The sequence below is a fragment of the Conger conger genome, chromosome 10, assembly GCF_963514075.1.
Source record: "Conger conger chromosome 10, fConCon1.1, whole genome shotgun sequence".
Classification (NCBI taxonomy): domain Eukaryota; kingdom Metazoa; phylum Chordata; class Actinopteri; order Anguilliformes; family Congridae; genus Conger; species Conger conger.
Genome location: NC_083769.1, coordinates 2,753,588 through 2,769,467, shown reverse-complemented (window position 1 = coordinate 2,769,467; position 15,880 = coordinate 2,753,588). Strand labels below are relative to the sequence as shown.

At 40.8% G+C, this 15,880-nt stretch overlaps 2 protein-coding genes across 4 annotated transcripts in view; one reads left to right on the top strand and one right to left on the bottom strand.

The window, feature by feature from the left end:
* Positions 1–224: 224 nt before the first annotated feature.
* lmod3 (leiomodin 3 (fetal)) lies at positions 225–11,348 on the top strand. Its single transcript, XM_061257357.1, has 3 exons — positions 225–700; positions 3,242–4,792; positions 7,066–11,348. The coding sequence occupies exons 1-3, from the start codon at positions 419–421 to the stop codon at positions 7,111–7,113; spliced, it is 1,881 nt and encodes a 626-aa protein (XP_061113341.1). The 5' UTR covers positions 225–418; the 3' UTR covers positions 7,114–11,348.
* Positions 10,269–15,880, bottom strand: part of LOC133138528 (monocarboxylate transporter 2-like) — a 21,638-nt gene continuing 16,026 nt past the window's right edge. Inside the window, exons 4-6 of one of the 3 annotated variants that reach the window (XM_061257359.1) lie at positions 13,365–14,210; positions 12,628–12,827; positions 10,269–12,582 (exon numbers count right to left, since the gene is read on the bottom strand). In XM_061257359.1, coding sequence (XP_061113343.1) covers positions 12,466–12,582; positions 12,628–12,827; positions 13,365–14,210 — 1,163 coding nt within the window. In that variant the 3' untranslated portion in view covers positions 10,269–12,465. Of the gene's footprint in view, positions 12,828–13,364; positions 14,211–15,880 lie in introns of all 3 variants that reach the window. The other 2 variants (XM_061257360.1, XM_061257358.1) reach the window with 2 other exon arrangements.

Below are 15,880 nucleotides of genomic sequence, written 5' to 3'. Positions count from 1 at the left end.
CACCCCAGTACATTCTGAGGGGGTGGAGTCAGTTTCTGTGAACTCCCGTCTCTGGAACCCTAGCCAGGCACACAGAAATGTGCACCTGCTGCTGTCACTCCCAGCCGCCAGCCACACATATATCAGGCACACTTGCACAGCTGACTCAAGCCCCTGAAAAAAGATCATTTCCTTCTTGCTCCATAAATACCTTCCATCCCACCAAATGGAGCCTAATTTTAGACTGTGTCTGGAGCACAAACAAGTTGAAAGTCCCATTGAAGCTGGTTTATCAAACTCAGCAGGACTGTTGGGAAACAGGGCTGTGTCCACGGCGTGCCAACATTGCTGGATCCCACCAGTGTCATTGCTGAACTTTTTCTCCTTCATCCGAACCTGAAGAACAAGGTGAACAGAGTGAACATTGCTGGAGGAGGAAATGTCAGACCACAGCGAGCAGGACTGTAACCTGGAGGACATTGAGGAGGATGAGATCCTGGCGAGCCTCTCTCCGGAGGAGCTCCAGCAGCTCCAGAGGGAGATGGAGGTTCTGGCCCCAGACGAGGAGGTGCCAGTTGGGATGAGGCAGAAAGACCAGACAGAGAAACCCCCCTCTGGCTCCTATGACCACAGGTCTCTGGTGGATTATTTGTACTGGGAGAGAGAGTCTAAGCGCATGCTAGAGGAGGAGAGGGTTCCCACAACCCTTTTACCCAGTCAGGTAAGAGGCTGAGCCAGCCTTTACTGGTCTCTGACAGAAATACAAGGCCAAGCGACGTGTGTTCATGAAACCATTTATTAAAAACAGCCTGCCATCGTGTTCATATAATGTGCATTATACCATTGGTTTCACATTTTCAGAGAACTATTTATTATACAGGTTTCAGTACAGTGTATAGTTAAAGTAAACAGACACTGGGAATGCTTATTCAGCATTACGTCAGCATTCCCATTTTTATAACTAAATTCCAGTGGGAAATTAGTTTGCATAGCTAAGTACATGCTTCATCTGTGATTACTAGAACAGAAATGGAACGTTGTTATGCAGCGGTGTGAACTAGTGATATTCATTCATTAGGAAGATCTCATGTGTTGTCATGTGAACTCATGTGTACAGAAGTAGTTTGTTTATGTAGTTAGCTGGCTAGCTCTCCTTAAGTTGAAATACAGTAACCTTATGCACTGCCTGGCTTGTATTGCCACATTAGTGAGGACAGCAACTAATTAATGAAGTTTCATTAAGGTGACTGTAGTGTTTGGTTAGTGCCTAGCTAAAGGTGTTCTATGTGGGCTATATTGTAGTGGGAAAGGAGAGTCCCAAGGTGCAAATGTGTCAAAGGCAAGGATCTGACTAAAGCGCAATTTTGAGAAGTGAAATTATTTTATGCAACGCTGTTCTCCACTATGGAAACATTGGACTGACGATACAGGCAAATCACATTTTTTAGAAAAGTGAATTGAAAAGTCATTCTTTTTAAAAAAAAACTATGTTTTAATGTGAATTGAAAAGTCACATTCAATTCACATTAAAACATAGTTTTTTAAAAAAAAGAATCATAAATAATAATTCAAAAAGTAACCTTCCAATTTGTCATTTGTGAGTTTTGTAGTGTTACGTGTCCATGTTTTCCATTCAATATTGTACCATTTTCAAAAGCATATGGGTTGGCACAACATATGCCAGAGTGCCGTGGAAAGGCAAATTATATTCTGGATTATTTATGGTTTATAAAACCAGAAAAACAGGGAAATTAAAGGTATGTGAAGTTACTGTCACTTCAAATAAACTCATTTGTCTGGAATAGATGCATGACATTTCCTGAACAATCCAGTGACTAGTGACAAATAATCCGTTTTTGTAAACGGTCACCATCCCATTTTGAAAACAGTTAACCCTGTAACCGATACTGCTTATGACCGCTAGGGTCGTATATTATTTCTGAAAAAAAAATGAAAAAAAGAAAAGAAAATTGAATTTCAAACTTTATATTGAGGGTGGCATGAATGTTGCAGTGGGTAGCACTACTGCCTCACAGCAAGGAGGTCCTGGGTTCAAATCCCGGTTGGCCGGGGCCTCTCTGTGTGGAGTTTGCATGTTCTCCCAGTGTTCATGTGGGTTTCCTCCGGATACTCTAGTTTCCTCCCACAGTCAAAAGACATGCAGGTTGGGCTGATTGGAGAGTCTAAATTGCCAGAGTGTGTGAGTGAATGGTGTGTGTGCCCTGTGATGGACTGGCGACCTGTCCAGGGTGTATTCCTGCCTTTTGCCCAATGTATGCTGGGATAGGCTCCAGCCCCCCTGCGACCCTGTTCAGGAAAAGCGGGTTAAGACAATGGATGGATGGACTTTATATTGGGCCATCTTAAAATAGCTTCATTTAAATGTCAACACATGTTTACATTTACATTGCCATCATGCTCACAGACATGTCCAGCAGTCTGTAGTTAAAGGCGTTGGCTTTGTCCCACATGCTGGTTGATCATGTGTAATTGTTTTAAATGTATCGGTTAAAATTATAATTCTTTGTAATTTCATCCCTCTTCCCTATGGATTCTGCCGGACAGCCTTGATTGGCATGAAATGTGGTGCTATTGGTACACAGTAACATGATAACACCATGTCCTGGATGCAACATGATAAATCTGGTCTATTTTAAGCAGGGAATCCGACGGAAACTGTGTAAATGGGATTTTTTTCACAAATACCATAGTCGATCTAATGATTTTACGCTTTTATGCCAATGGTTTCTATACAATTTGGCTTATATTTTTATGTAACAGTAAACTTTGTCAATGCATTAGATTTTATACGCCATCCAGTGAGCAGCAGTTCTGTGGGCAGAAATGTCTTGTTAATGAGAGAGGACAAGGGCCAGACTGGTCAAAGCTGACAGGAAGGTGACAGTAAAGCAAATAACCACACATTACAACAGTGGTGTGCAGAAGAGCATGTCTGGTGCATCAATGCACCTAATCTGAAAGTGGATAGGCAGCAGAAGATTTAAAAATAAGTCTAATAAATACATAATAAAGTGCTCACTGAGTGTACATGGCAGCATGTGTGTTACATTTTGTTTAGCTTTAATTTTGACATTGGCCAATGTTAATTCCAGTTTAAGTCAGTAATTCCAGTCATTTTTTGGGGAAAATTCAATTGATCGAAAAATCCTCACTGAGAATTCACTTTGAATTTCTGTTTAATTTAACAAAAATTGACTCCATTGACTCCAGATACTCGTTTATGCCTTTATTCTGTCTCCAGAGAAAAATACAAGAGGAAATTGATTATGATGGTAGAAAGCCGGAAGAGGAGCTTGTGCAAGAAGAAATGGAGGAAGAAGTGGCAGAAGAGGAGGCGGAAGAGGTAGAGGTAGACAAGAAGGTGGAAGAAGAAGAACCTATCAAGATGGATAAAAACTGTGCCCCTGAATGTCCATCAACATCTTCAGAGCAGATTCTTCCTGCCACTATTCCTGTCCAGGAAGTATTGCTTCCCCCACCAGATTTTGCAGATGTACCAGAGGAGCAGGAGGGGAAGGGTCTGGATCAAAATGACACAGTACCGCAAGAAAATGGTGATATGCATACAAGCATTGCTCAATCTGATATGGCAACTGCACATCCTGAATTGGCTCCCAAGGACCTGATAAAAGGGGAGATCCAAAAACAAGATACAGAGAAAGAGGGGACAAAAATAACTCCGTTAAAAATTCCAAAAAAGTTGGCTCTTGGCAACAACTTGATCAAGTTGACAGCGAGGCCGTCTGGCAATGAGACAAACTTGGATAGCACCTTGGGAAAGATCCGGAACAACAACCCCGCCGTCAAGGACGTCAACCTGAACAACATAGAGAACATTCCCAAGGAAATGCTGGTCGACTACGTCAATGCCCTGAAGAAGAACAAGCACGTAACAACTTTCAGCATTGCCAACACTGGTGCCGACGAGAACATTGCTTTCACGCTAGCTAACATGCTGAGGGAGAATCGAAGTATTACCACCCTGAACATCGAGTCAAATTTTATCACAGGGAAAGGCATCATCGCCATCCTGCGCTGCCTACAGTTCAATGAGACCCTGAGCGAGCTGCGTTTCCACAACCAGCGACACATGCTGGGTCACCACGCTGAGATGGAGGTCGCCCGCCTGCTGAAGGCCAACAACACACTCCTGAAGATAGGCTACCATTTTGAGGTGCCGGGACCCAGGATGGTGGTGACGAACCTGCTGACCAGGAACCTGGACCGACAGAGGCAGCAGAGGCATGAGGAGCAGAAGCAGCAGCAGCTGAAGGAACAGAGAGAGCTGATGGAGATGTACGCCAACTCACTCAACCTTCCAAAGGGATTGCTGGAGATGTTGGGAGGGTATCTGCCACCCATGGCGTTTGCACCCCATAATGCTGGGGAGTCTCCTAAGCAGAGTGCTTCTTCTGCATCGCCCCCACAACACTACGTGCAGCCAAAGCCTCCCAAACCTTCAAGCCCTCCCGAACCTTCAAGCCCTCAAGAACCTTCAAGCCCTTTTGAGGGCATCCAGCTGAAGAAGACCCCCAGGCGTAAAAACCCACTCCTGGATCTGAGCCCCAGGATGGAGAGAAGAGAGGACATGGAGAACGTGCAGCTGAGGCAAACGGCAAAGCAAAGAGCACCTGCGGCCGGAGGCCCTTTGGACGAGAGAGCAAACCTGAAGGACGTGATCAAGACTCTGAAGCCAGTGCCCCGCCGGCGACAGCCGCCCAAGGTGGACCTCACACCGAGAGACCAGCTGCTCAGCCAGATCCGGCACAGCAACATCGCCTACCTGAAAGCCGTGAGTGATACTATAGGTCTAACGTTGCCACCAACTCACTGTTAACAGAGTGAGAATCATCCTCCAACTCACTGATTAACAGAGTGAGAATCATCCTCCAACTCACTGATTAACAGAGCGAGAATCATCCCCCAACTCACTGATTAACAGAGAGTGAGAATCATCCCCCAACTCACTGATTAACAAAGTGAGAATCATCCCCCAACTCACTGATTAACAGAGTGAGAATCATCCTCCAACTCACTGATTAACAGAGAGTGAGAATCACTGAATGAGAGGTGAACAAGGGTTTGAAATGATGATTGAATTATTGATTGACAGATGTGAGGAGTGACCACAGATCTTAGATTTGCATGACTGAATGTGGGAGCAGTGACCCTATAGCTGAAAGTTGTAGCAATAGTTTGAAATGGTAAATATATGTATATACTTGGTGTCGTAAACATATCAGCACCGGCTGGTTAAATAAACTATTTTGGCCCCAAGGGATTTGCAAAGTCAAAGCAATTTTTCTATGTTTGATTTTAAATGTCTTTTTGGCAGCCTATAAATAAGATAATATGCTGTTTATTTGCAAGGAGAAGGAAGCAGGTACACAGTGCTTATTTTAACTTTGTGGCTACAACCCAAAAAAGAGACTACTGACTAATACATAAAATAAAAGTATAAAAGTGACATTTTTCAGTCAACTTGAATAGGGATGATCTTGGGATGTAGTTTGGGATGTTTACAATAGGAATTAATTTAAAGACACCAATGATCTAGAGTCGAAAGCCATAATACTACTTTACACAACTAACACTGTCAAATACTAGGACCAGTACCGTTATTATTTGGAAAATCTTCCTGGAATATTGTGCAGTTCATAACACGTAAAATTATTTTATGAAGAGAAATGGCATATTCATTTTCAGCTTGTTCAGTATTGTCTGAAGAGGTTGCTTGACAGTAGAGCTGCTATCCAGCTGGCCGCTTGTTCTCAATTACTTGTAAACATATTGATAAACCAAAATGGTTTTCATGTGTTGACAGTCAACATAGCCTGTGTGTTCTGGTAGTGAACTCCACTTCATAGAGAATTACAGGTGCCTGGATCAGAACATTGAAAGCATACTCAGGACAAAATGTTTTCATATGTACATTACTTAGAGTATGTACTTTTATTTATATACTTTTACTTACTTACTTCAAACACTGCTACATATCGGCATCTGATTATTTCAGGATGAAGCAATAGCACATGAATGAACATCCTTTCATTAGAGGTGTGGGGGGTGACCACTCCAATTTTGCTCAAACTTTGTGTAAATGTTCTTTATATATTCATAGAGAAGCCTTATTGGATTTTTCATTCTAGAGATACTGGCTCTTAAAAAAAGAAAGAAAGTGACTTGTGAGTGGAAATTGGAGTTTTTGTCGATTTTGGAGCATCATATCAAACAAACTGCTTTGAAAAAGATTATGGTAATTCAAAAAAGATAAATTGTGTGGGTTGCTAATGTTGACAGTTTGCAATCAAAATTAAACTTCATATTCGTCAAAAGTTAAATTAGGCCTAAACCAAAAACATGACTGTAATGCCACTGCATGTTTTGATCGGTTCACACAGGAACAGCACAGTCACACCTTCAGTTTACAGGAACATATGCACAGACAGCAGTCACACCTTCACTTAACAGGAACATATGCATATACAGCACAGTCACACCTTCACTTAACAGGAACATATGCATATACAGCACAGTCACACCTTCAGTTTACAGGAACATATGCATAAACAGCACAGTCACACCTTCAGTTTACAGGAACATATGCATATACAGCACAGTCACACCTTCAGTTTACAGGAACATATGCATATACAGCACAGTCACACCTTCAGTTTACAGGGACATATGCATATACAGCACAGTCACACCTTCAGTTTACAGGAAAATATGCATAAACAGCACAGTCACACCTTCAGTTTACAGGAACATATGCATAAACAGCACAGTCACACCTTCAGTTTACAGGAACATATGCATAAACAGCACAGTCACACCTTCAGTTTACAGGAACATATGCATAAACAGCACAGTCACACCTTCAGTTTACAGGAACATATGCATAAACAGCACAGTCACACCTTCAGGTTAAGTACATAAACTGTGCTCTTTGTCAAATCTGTGATAGCACTGCGCTAGATTTTACCAGCTGTATTTTTGTTCCTTAATTAAGGGCTAATTTGTTTGTTAAGAAAAATACTCATTTGTATATTCTTCAATCCTCAGGTACCACTTCCCAAAGAACTGGAATCCAGCGAAACAGATCTCTTCTGAAGAATCGGCATTGAACATTAAGTGACTAACACCAAGGCCTGAAGTATTAGCTGAAGAATAAGTAAATCCCCTCTGACGCAGCAGCAATAAGTAAATCCCCTGTGACTACCTTGCTGAATAATGAGGAAATTATAGTACAGTACCTGCACACTCTAAAACATGCTGGTTTGAAAATAACCCAAATTGGGTAGTTTCTGACCCAACTGCTGAGTAAATAGGACCACCTTTAACCCAACCATTTAACCCAAAACATTGGATTATATTAACTACACCCATATGTAAAATACATGTTTAGTATGTTTTGCTAAATGAAATGTAATGAAACATTAATTTGTGTATGGCCCATTTTATATAGTGACATATGAGAAAGGTTTGTTATATTATGTCTGTATGACATATACAATTCTTATGACCTTATAATTGTGAAGTGCCTTATATGTTACTTGTGAATTTGTGTCACATTTATACAATCAGTGACCACTTTATTAGGTAGACCTGTACACCAGCTTGTGAATGCAAATATTTATTCATGTGGTAGCAAGTAAACGCATAAAAGCATGCGGATGTGGTCAAGAGGTTCAGTTGTTTTTCAGACAAAATGTCAGAATGGGGAAGAAATGTGATGTAACTTACTGTCACCATAGAATGATTGTTGGGGCCAGACAGGGTGGTTTGAGTATCTCAGATACTGCTGATCTCCTTGGATTTCGCAAAGAATGGTGCGAACAACAAAAAATATCCAGTGAGTGGCAGTTCTGTGGGCAGAAACACATTGTTAATGAGAGAGGTCAGACTGGTCTTTGGAAGGTGTTACGCATTGGAATAGTGGTATGCAGAAGAGTATCTCTGAGCACACGATGCATCAGACCACTAAGTGGATAGGCTACAGCAGTAGCTGTACAAAAATAAGTCTAATAAATATCTAATAAAGTGCTCACTGAGTGTATATGCCAGTTCTATAACACCTATGTATTTAAAGTATATATATATTGTGTATATTCCTGTATGTTCTTCTTTTTGTTTACACATTTTGCACATGGGTACATATAAAAGGTACCAAAATCATGCAAAAATAAATGTTTTCTATTTAGTAAATCATACTAATCAGCATATATCATTTTTACAATAAACAAGAAAATGTTATATCAAAATATATAGTTTATTCAAGTTATCCCATAAGGACAAAAACGTTAAATTGATTTCCTCCAGGTACATGTTGCTGGATTCAAGCATATTTGCTAATGCTTAACATCTTGAGGGTATTTTGACCAGTTAGCTGCTGAAAGGTAATACAAAAAAGCAGGCATGTAAATCAATAAAATTTATTCAATTCCAGAATCAAATTAACCTTTCATGTAGTTCATTTCCATATTAAAAGGAGGGTCCTTTTTAGCATCATTAGGTCTGCTGGTTGACTTTTATTATGTATTTTACAGAAAACACTCTACATGGTCATGTAATATAATGACACACTTACTGATTATCTACTGAATATTATTATCTCTGTAGCATTCAATTCATTGCAAGTAATGTAGCCAAGTTAGAGGTGGTGGACTTCATAGCCTACATTCATAAGCTGCATGCTAATTAACATAAAACATTCACACACTTGAGAACCTTGTTGTTGTTACAGAGGATGATATTAGGAATACATTTCGGGTGAATTGAAATACAAAACTTTTTTCTTTTTAAAATGAATTCCGCCACCAAGAGGGGCTTGGGCGGTCAGCTCATTTTATTATTTAACACATTCTCTTCCTGCCTTTTTATATACATACACACATGTTTAGAGAGGGGGAACAAAAAAAAAAAGAACTTTAAAAAAATATTGTATGTGCTCCCTCTCCTTCAACACGATTGAGGTGGAGGTGAAATAAATGACAGTTAACAGTAAACCCTGCTGGTTAACTGATCAACGGTTAACAGTAAACCCTGCTGGTTAACTGAGTGACGGTTAACAGTAAACCCTGCTGGTTAACTGAGCGAAGGGTAACCAGCAGGGATCCCCTTTTATCAACAGCATATCGGTTTACCTGCAACCAGTGACCAGCAGCTACTTCCTCACTCTGTACTTGCTTCCTGGGTTCAAATCATTGGATTAAAATGATTGAAAAAAAACTTGAATCACAAAAGCACATTGTTTACATTATAGGTCTACTATTTGACATGGTTAAAAATACTACATTTGTAATTGTGATCAAATGTATACTTAAAGATATTTTGGTTTCCATAGCTATATTTCACAATTTGCTGCTTAACTTGCTGCCTTGAACTTTATATATACTATAGTTATAGCCCATCTGGTAATTACATGATGCCTTGGGAACTATGAGAATCAATGACTATGCGATGGAGAGTGCATGCTATGGTTATGCATGTGAATAGACAGGCAGGATAAAGGTATTTTTGGCAGCTGCACTGGCTGACTCAGCCTTTGTGGTTAAACCAAATAACCCAAAAGCCATTGCAACACAGAATACTTACCCAGCGGATTTAACCCAGCATTTGGTTTGACAAAAAAACAGCATATGGCATGTTAGTGTGCAATAGTTGAAGAATGAGCAAATGACCTGTAACCCAGCACCTGCCATATCTGAAGATGAAGTAAAATCCCCTGTGCTTGGCAAGAGACCTGAAGGAGCACCATACAAATATCAGCAGGGCCATCGGTCACTCTCCGGTCCTAGAGGGGATAACAGCTGTTTCAAATTAATCTTTAGTGGAGCACCTGTTTCATCTTTAGTGCAGCTTATTTAAAGTAGTTCTTACAAATCTTTGAAGTGACTTTCATTGGTTTTACATTTTTCAAATCCTAAAGCTTTGTCCGCCCCCAATAAAAAGCTATACTTGAACAGATAACCAAAAAGAATCCTAAGGGAAGCGTTGCTTTAGTAACAGTAACAGACAGTAAAACTGCTGGCCGGTTTGGGTTCAGCGCCTTTCAGAGTGCCATTGGATGTTCATAGTGTGGAGATGTTCATAGTGTGGAGATGTTCATAGTGTGGAGATGTTCATAGTGTGGAGATGTTCATAGTGTGGAGATGGCTGCAGTAGGAAAAAGACTGGGTGCCCTATAGGAAGAGAACTTACCGGCTGGTGCATACTTGACTTACACACTTTAATTCAACTGTTCCCATAGAAATGATGTTGGATGTATGTTGCTCTTTATTGGAACATTAGAACATTTGCATAAATGACTATTTTAACCAAATACAAATACCCTGAAAGAGAGCAGTCAAAAGATCTAATGCCCTAATCCCAGTGGCTCCCAAACTCCTGTCCTGGGCCTGTACGCCTGTTTTCCTTCCAAACATAGTTGCAAACTTTTAGGAGTTTTCAGAGTTTTTAAGCAATTGAAATACAGCCTTTCTTTTCTTTTTTTGTTTTATGACTAATAAAACAAAAACTTTTTTTTAATAACTAAAATTAGATTTTAAATGACAGACAGGCCTGGAGTAATCAACATTTGCACTTAGCTTTGACTTCCAGTGAACATTGCACTTTTGGTCACTTTTAGTCATTGCGTTTCATTGTTAGTCAAAGGTTAAGGAGAAATGTTGATTAAATATCAAGACTACTTTCGGTCTGAACCAAAAAAAAAAACATGAGTTGAACATCAGTTCAACAAGAAAGCAAAAGTGAATTGTGTTAAAAAAATTTAAATACTCTGGTAGGAATAGGGTCCACAGGACTGAGTTTGGGAACCACAGACTTCACCTGGTCCACAAGGTCAAATGTACAGTACAGTTACAGGCTGACTGGCCAATTGAACATGGTGTAAAACTGCCAGCCACATTCCCTATTACACCTTATCAAGATCCGGATTAGAAAAGACATTCAGTGCATTCAGAAAGTTCTCAAACCCATTAATTATTTTTTGTTTTATTTTAAAGTTATAAAATATATTTGAATGTGATGTGCTTAGAAGTAACTATACATAATGAAAAAATTAAAAACCTAAATTCCACCAGTTGTCCTCCATTTTCTTCAGACATTTTCTTCAAAGACACATCCTATTACCCCTTTCTCTCTGGAATCTCCCTGTCAGTTGTTCTTGCTGATTCCAGAAGTACTGTATGTCAAGGACTCCAAAAGCCACTTTGAGGGATGTACCACATTGTTAAAGGCATGAATTATTTTGATGTGAATGTCTTCACTCTTCATGTTTTATAATCAATACTGAGAAAACTGGTCAAATGTTTTGTTATATTGATTAAATTCATACTGAAATTGAACGCCTTTTTCCATCTATGACAAATTAAAAATGTGGCTAATTGATAAAAATATACAGCTCCCTCAAAAAGTATTGGAACAGCAATTCCTTTGTTTTTGCAATACACTGAATACATTTTGGGTTGAGATATAAACAGGAACACGCGACAAAAGAAAAGAATTTCAGCTTTTATTTCCTGGTCTCTACACCTAGATGTGTTCGAACACAGCACCTTTGGTATCAGACCACCCAATTTTTATGTGAGCAAAAGTACTGGAACAGAGAGTATTTATCTTAATTAAAGTAAATAGCACATGATATTTGGTAGCATATTCTTTGCTTGCAATAACTGCATCAAGCCTGCGACCCATTGAAATCACCAAACTATTTCATCCTTTTTGCTTTTTGCTTTTCTAGGGTTATAGTCTTGTTGCACAATAAGGTTCTTCCCAATTAGTTTGGACGCATTTCTCCATAAATTGGCAGACAGAACGTTTTTGTAGACTTCTGAATTCATCCTGCTGCTACCATCATGAGTTACATCATCAATAAAGATTAGTGAGCCCACTCCAGAAGCAGCCATGGAAGCCCAAGCCATGACACTTCCTCCATCGTGCTTCCTTCATCATGCTCGTATGTTTTGGACCATGAGCTGATCCCTTCTTTCTTCTTGATGTTTTGGGGTTTTTCTTCAGTTCTCACAATGTTTCTGTCATGAACTGCTGTTGTTTTCCTTGGTCGACCTGTTCAATGTCTGTAGCTCAGTACGCCAGGGGTCTATTTATTTTTCAGGACATTCCAGGTTATGGTACAAGCTATCCCCAATGCTTTTGGGAGATAGCTTGGACTGGTGGGTGGTCTGATACAAAATGTAATATGTTCTAAATTGTTTAAAATCTTGATAAAAATACCAAGCTGAAATTCAGATCTGTCATCTCATGTATTGTACATCTTTTGATCCCAAACTCAATTGTCTTCAGTGTATAGCAAAAACAATGGAATTGACCTTACTGTTCCAATACTTTTGGAGAGAGATTGGCAACTTGCTTGCACCACATCAAATGGCTTATCTAGCTAGCCTTGTTCATTTTTCGTTGCTAGCTTAACTGACAGCGAACCATCTTCTGATATCCAGCAGTTTAGCTTTCTGTCTCAAAAGTACATGGAGGATCATCCTTCTTTTCCTGAGCAGGAACCTCCAGGGATTTCTTCTCTTCTGCTGTGTTCAAAGTAGACTGCTCATCGTCAGCTGTAACCTCCACAGCTGTGTTCAAAGTGGACTGCTCATCGCCAGCTGTAGCCTCCACAGCTGTGTTCAAAGTGGACTGCTCATTGTCAGCTGTAAACTCCACAGCTGCTGCTAGCTTTTCCTTCTCTTCCTGTTCCAGTCGCCTGTAGTTGTAGAAGTTCATGATGAAGAGGAAGATTCCGGCAGCCAGCATTATTGCCCCACAGGCGTAGTACATGTATTTATAATCCATGAAGATGTCTACCAGTGCCCCTGCAGGAGAAAGGAGGAACAGAAAACACATTTCAGTGTGCTGTGCAAAATAATAATGATAAAACATGACTCTCAAACTGTGAATTATACAATTATACAAAAAAATAATTATTTTGCGATTTTGTGGGAGCAGATGGCAAAAGAATGAGTGGAAACTTTAAACTCCCTGTCAACTGTATTTAACCATATCATGTTATAACATGGGACATAGGAGTTCATGCACCGGTTGACACTGACTTTGAGGAATAAATAAGATAAGAAAGTATATTAAATGGGGAAAGGAACATGTACTGGGATGTGCATGACAGGCAAATAGTTTATGGCAATTGAGAGAGAATATTCAAAAAATGTAAATCCCCTATGATCCCCTATCTCTGGTGGTAATTTCAATAGCCACCAGGTGACAGTGTTAATCATATGCTGATTATAAAAATAAAATAAATGAACCAGGCATGCAATTAGAATGTTTCAGATGTATGCGACTAGTCAAATAACTGTGCAGTACACCGAGTCAGCACTATAGTATTATTCACTCACCTGCTATTGGTGGTCCTAAAAGCACAGGTCCACATTCAATGATGGTGACAAGCCCAACCGCACTGGAGAACCGCTGAGCCCCGACCATGTCCATCAGAACTTCAAAGAGTAAGGCACATACCATGCCAAACGCCACACCAAAGAAGATGGCGTAGATGACCAGCCCAACGTACCCTGTCGCCAGAGGGCACAACAGGTGGCAGACACCGTTGTATGCTACGGACAAGCTGAAGAAGTACTGGATCCGCGGTCTGATCCACCTGGTGTTCGCCAACAGTCCTGTCCCGGGCCTTGCAAACATGTCCACGAGGGCTAAGATGGAGAGGAGAAAGGCAGACCTGTATTCATCGATGCCTAAGTGTCGGGCATACGGGGCAAGGAAAACGATTGGGGCGAAGAAGCCAAAGAACATGATCACATTCCCCACAAGGTAAATGAGAAAGCCTCGATGTTTGAAGAGAGAGAGATCAATCAGTTTGTTGATGCGGTCTGCACATCCTGTCCTCTGTTGCTGACCTTTTCCGCTCAGCACACCAACATCCTGGGAGACTTTACCATCTTCCATGGCGGCTGTGCTGCTGCCGTTCCTGTTTGGGTTTGGGTTTTGTGGTCCGATAGGTCTCATGAGAGCCCCAGCCACACAGCCGTTCAGAAGTATGGCTCCAAGGATGAAAAACGCACCACGCCATCCAAAACTGTCGAGGAGGAACTGATTGAGAGGAGCCAGAGTAGAGAGGAATACAGGGCTCCCTGCCATGGTCAGGCCATTGGCTATTGGTCTCTTGATGAAGAAGTACTTGCCGATTATAGTCAGGGCAGGCTGGAGGTTGAAGGCAAGACCCATCCCTGCAAAATAAAGCTCAAGGTGAATTTGAGCCATCACATTTCAAACACCACATCTAAAACGTACAACTTAGTGAATGTGAGTGAATGTGAAACGCATTAAAGGTACAATAGGTAAGATTTCTGTGTTAAAACATTGTTACAAGAGCATTGAAAATCCCTTCCCATCATTGAAAAAGCCTCACAGACATGTTGACTCCTCTGCCTGTGTTTATCGTCCTTAAATTCGGGTTTCAAAATATACAGTTGACAGACCGACACTCTACCAAAACATTGTATAGCTGTACAATAATTCAAGCTCATTTGTTGAAAATTGGTTCTAATTGCCACAGACACTGGCATGGGGGCTGCTGATCTCCAGGAATTTTCATATGGAAGAGTTCAAGCTCAAGGTTCAAGGAAGGTGGCAGTAACTCAAATAACCCATGTTATCACAGTGGTATGCAGAAGAGCATCTCTGAACACACAACATGTCAACCCTTGAACAACATGTCAACATGTCACTAATCAGAGGTGAGGAGTTCTCTCAGGCAGAACCCAAGGTTAAAACCCAAAAGAGTAGACATTCACAACTATTTATTGTTTAACCAATCAATCTAACAGGACACATCTGGAAAAAAGAAACACCTGTCAGGCACATGTCACAATACTCTTGCATACCTAAAAATGTAGTGGTTTGATACAAAAGGTGATATGTTCTAGCCTACCTGTATGTTCTGAAATTCAGATCTGTTAGTTCATGTACATCTTTTGACCTCAAACTCAATTGTCTTCAGTGTAATAGCAAACACAAAGGAATTGACCTTGCTGTTCCAATACCTTTGGAGGGGACTGTACCTCAGGACTACACAAGACAGTCTTTTTGATGATTAAAATTTAACAGAAAAGATGCTTCTGTAGACTTCAGAATTAATTTGGCTGCTGCTATCAGCAGTTACATTATCAATGAAGGCAGGTGAATCAGCACCTATGACAGCCATACATGCCAAAACTATAACACCCCCACCACAATGTTCATTGATAAGTGAATCTTGGTCTATTCTGTCCATAATAAGACCTTTTTCCAGACCTTTGCATGTACTTATTAGCAACCTGGCTATCCTGTTTTTGCAACTTACTAGCAGATTGTTTCTTGCATTGTAGCCTCCGTAAATACTTTGGCAGAAGGAAAATGCCAGCATCATTTACCAAACGCTGGCAGGGAGACTGCTTTGTGGCTCTCCTTGAACTGCATGTAGCAGTGATCCAGTGTATTTCCTCCTCTCATGGCGAAATGTGTTGTTTGAATTCAGGCATAACCCAGGTGAGGCTTGCCTTGTTGAAGTCGCCTGCCACTATGAAGGCAGCCCCCGGGTGCCGGCGTTGCTGTCTGTTGATAAGCTCCTGCAGCTCGGATACGGCCATGCCTGTATATGTCTGGATATAGACCGCTGTGATGACTACAGATGGGAACTCAAGGGACAGGGAGATGAAACGACACATAATAGATGCTCCAGGTGAGGAGAGCAGGACCAGGAGAGAACATTAGCATTCCTTGGATCACACCACTTGTTGTTTGTCATGAAGCAGACTCCTTTGCCTTTGGACTTGCCGGACTCCTCCGTTCTGTCTGTGCGCACTGACATCATCCGGCTGGTTCTCCAGTGACTAGAAGTTTGTGAGCAGGATTCCTG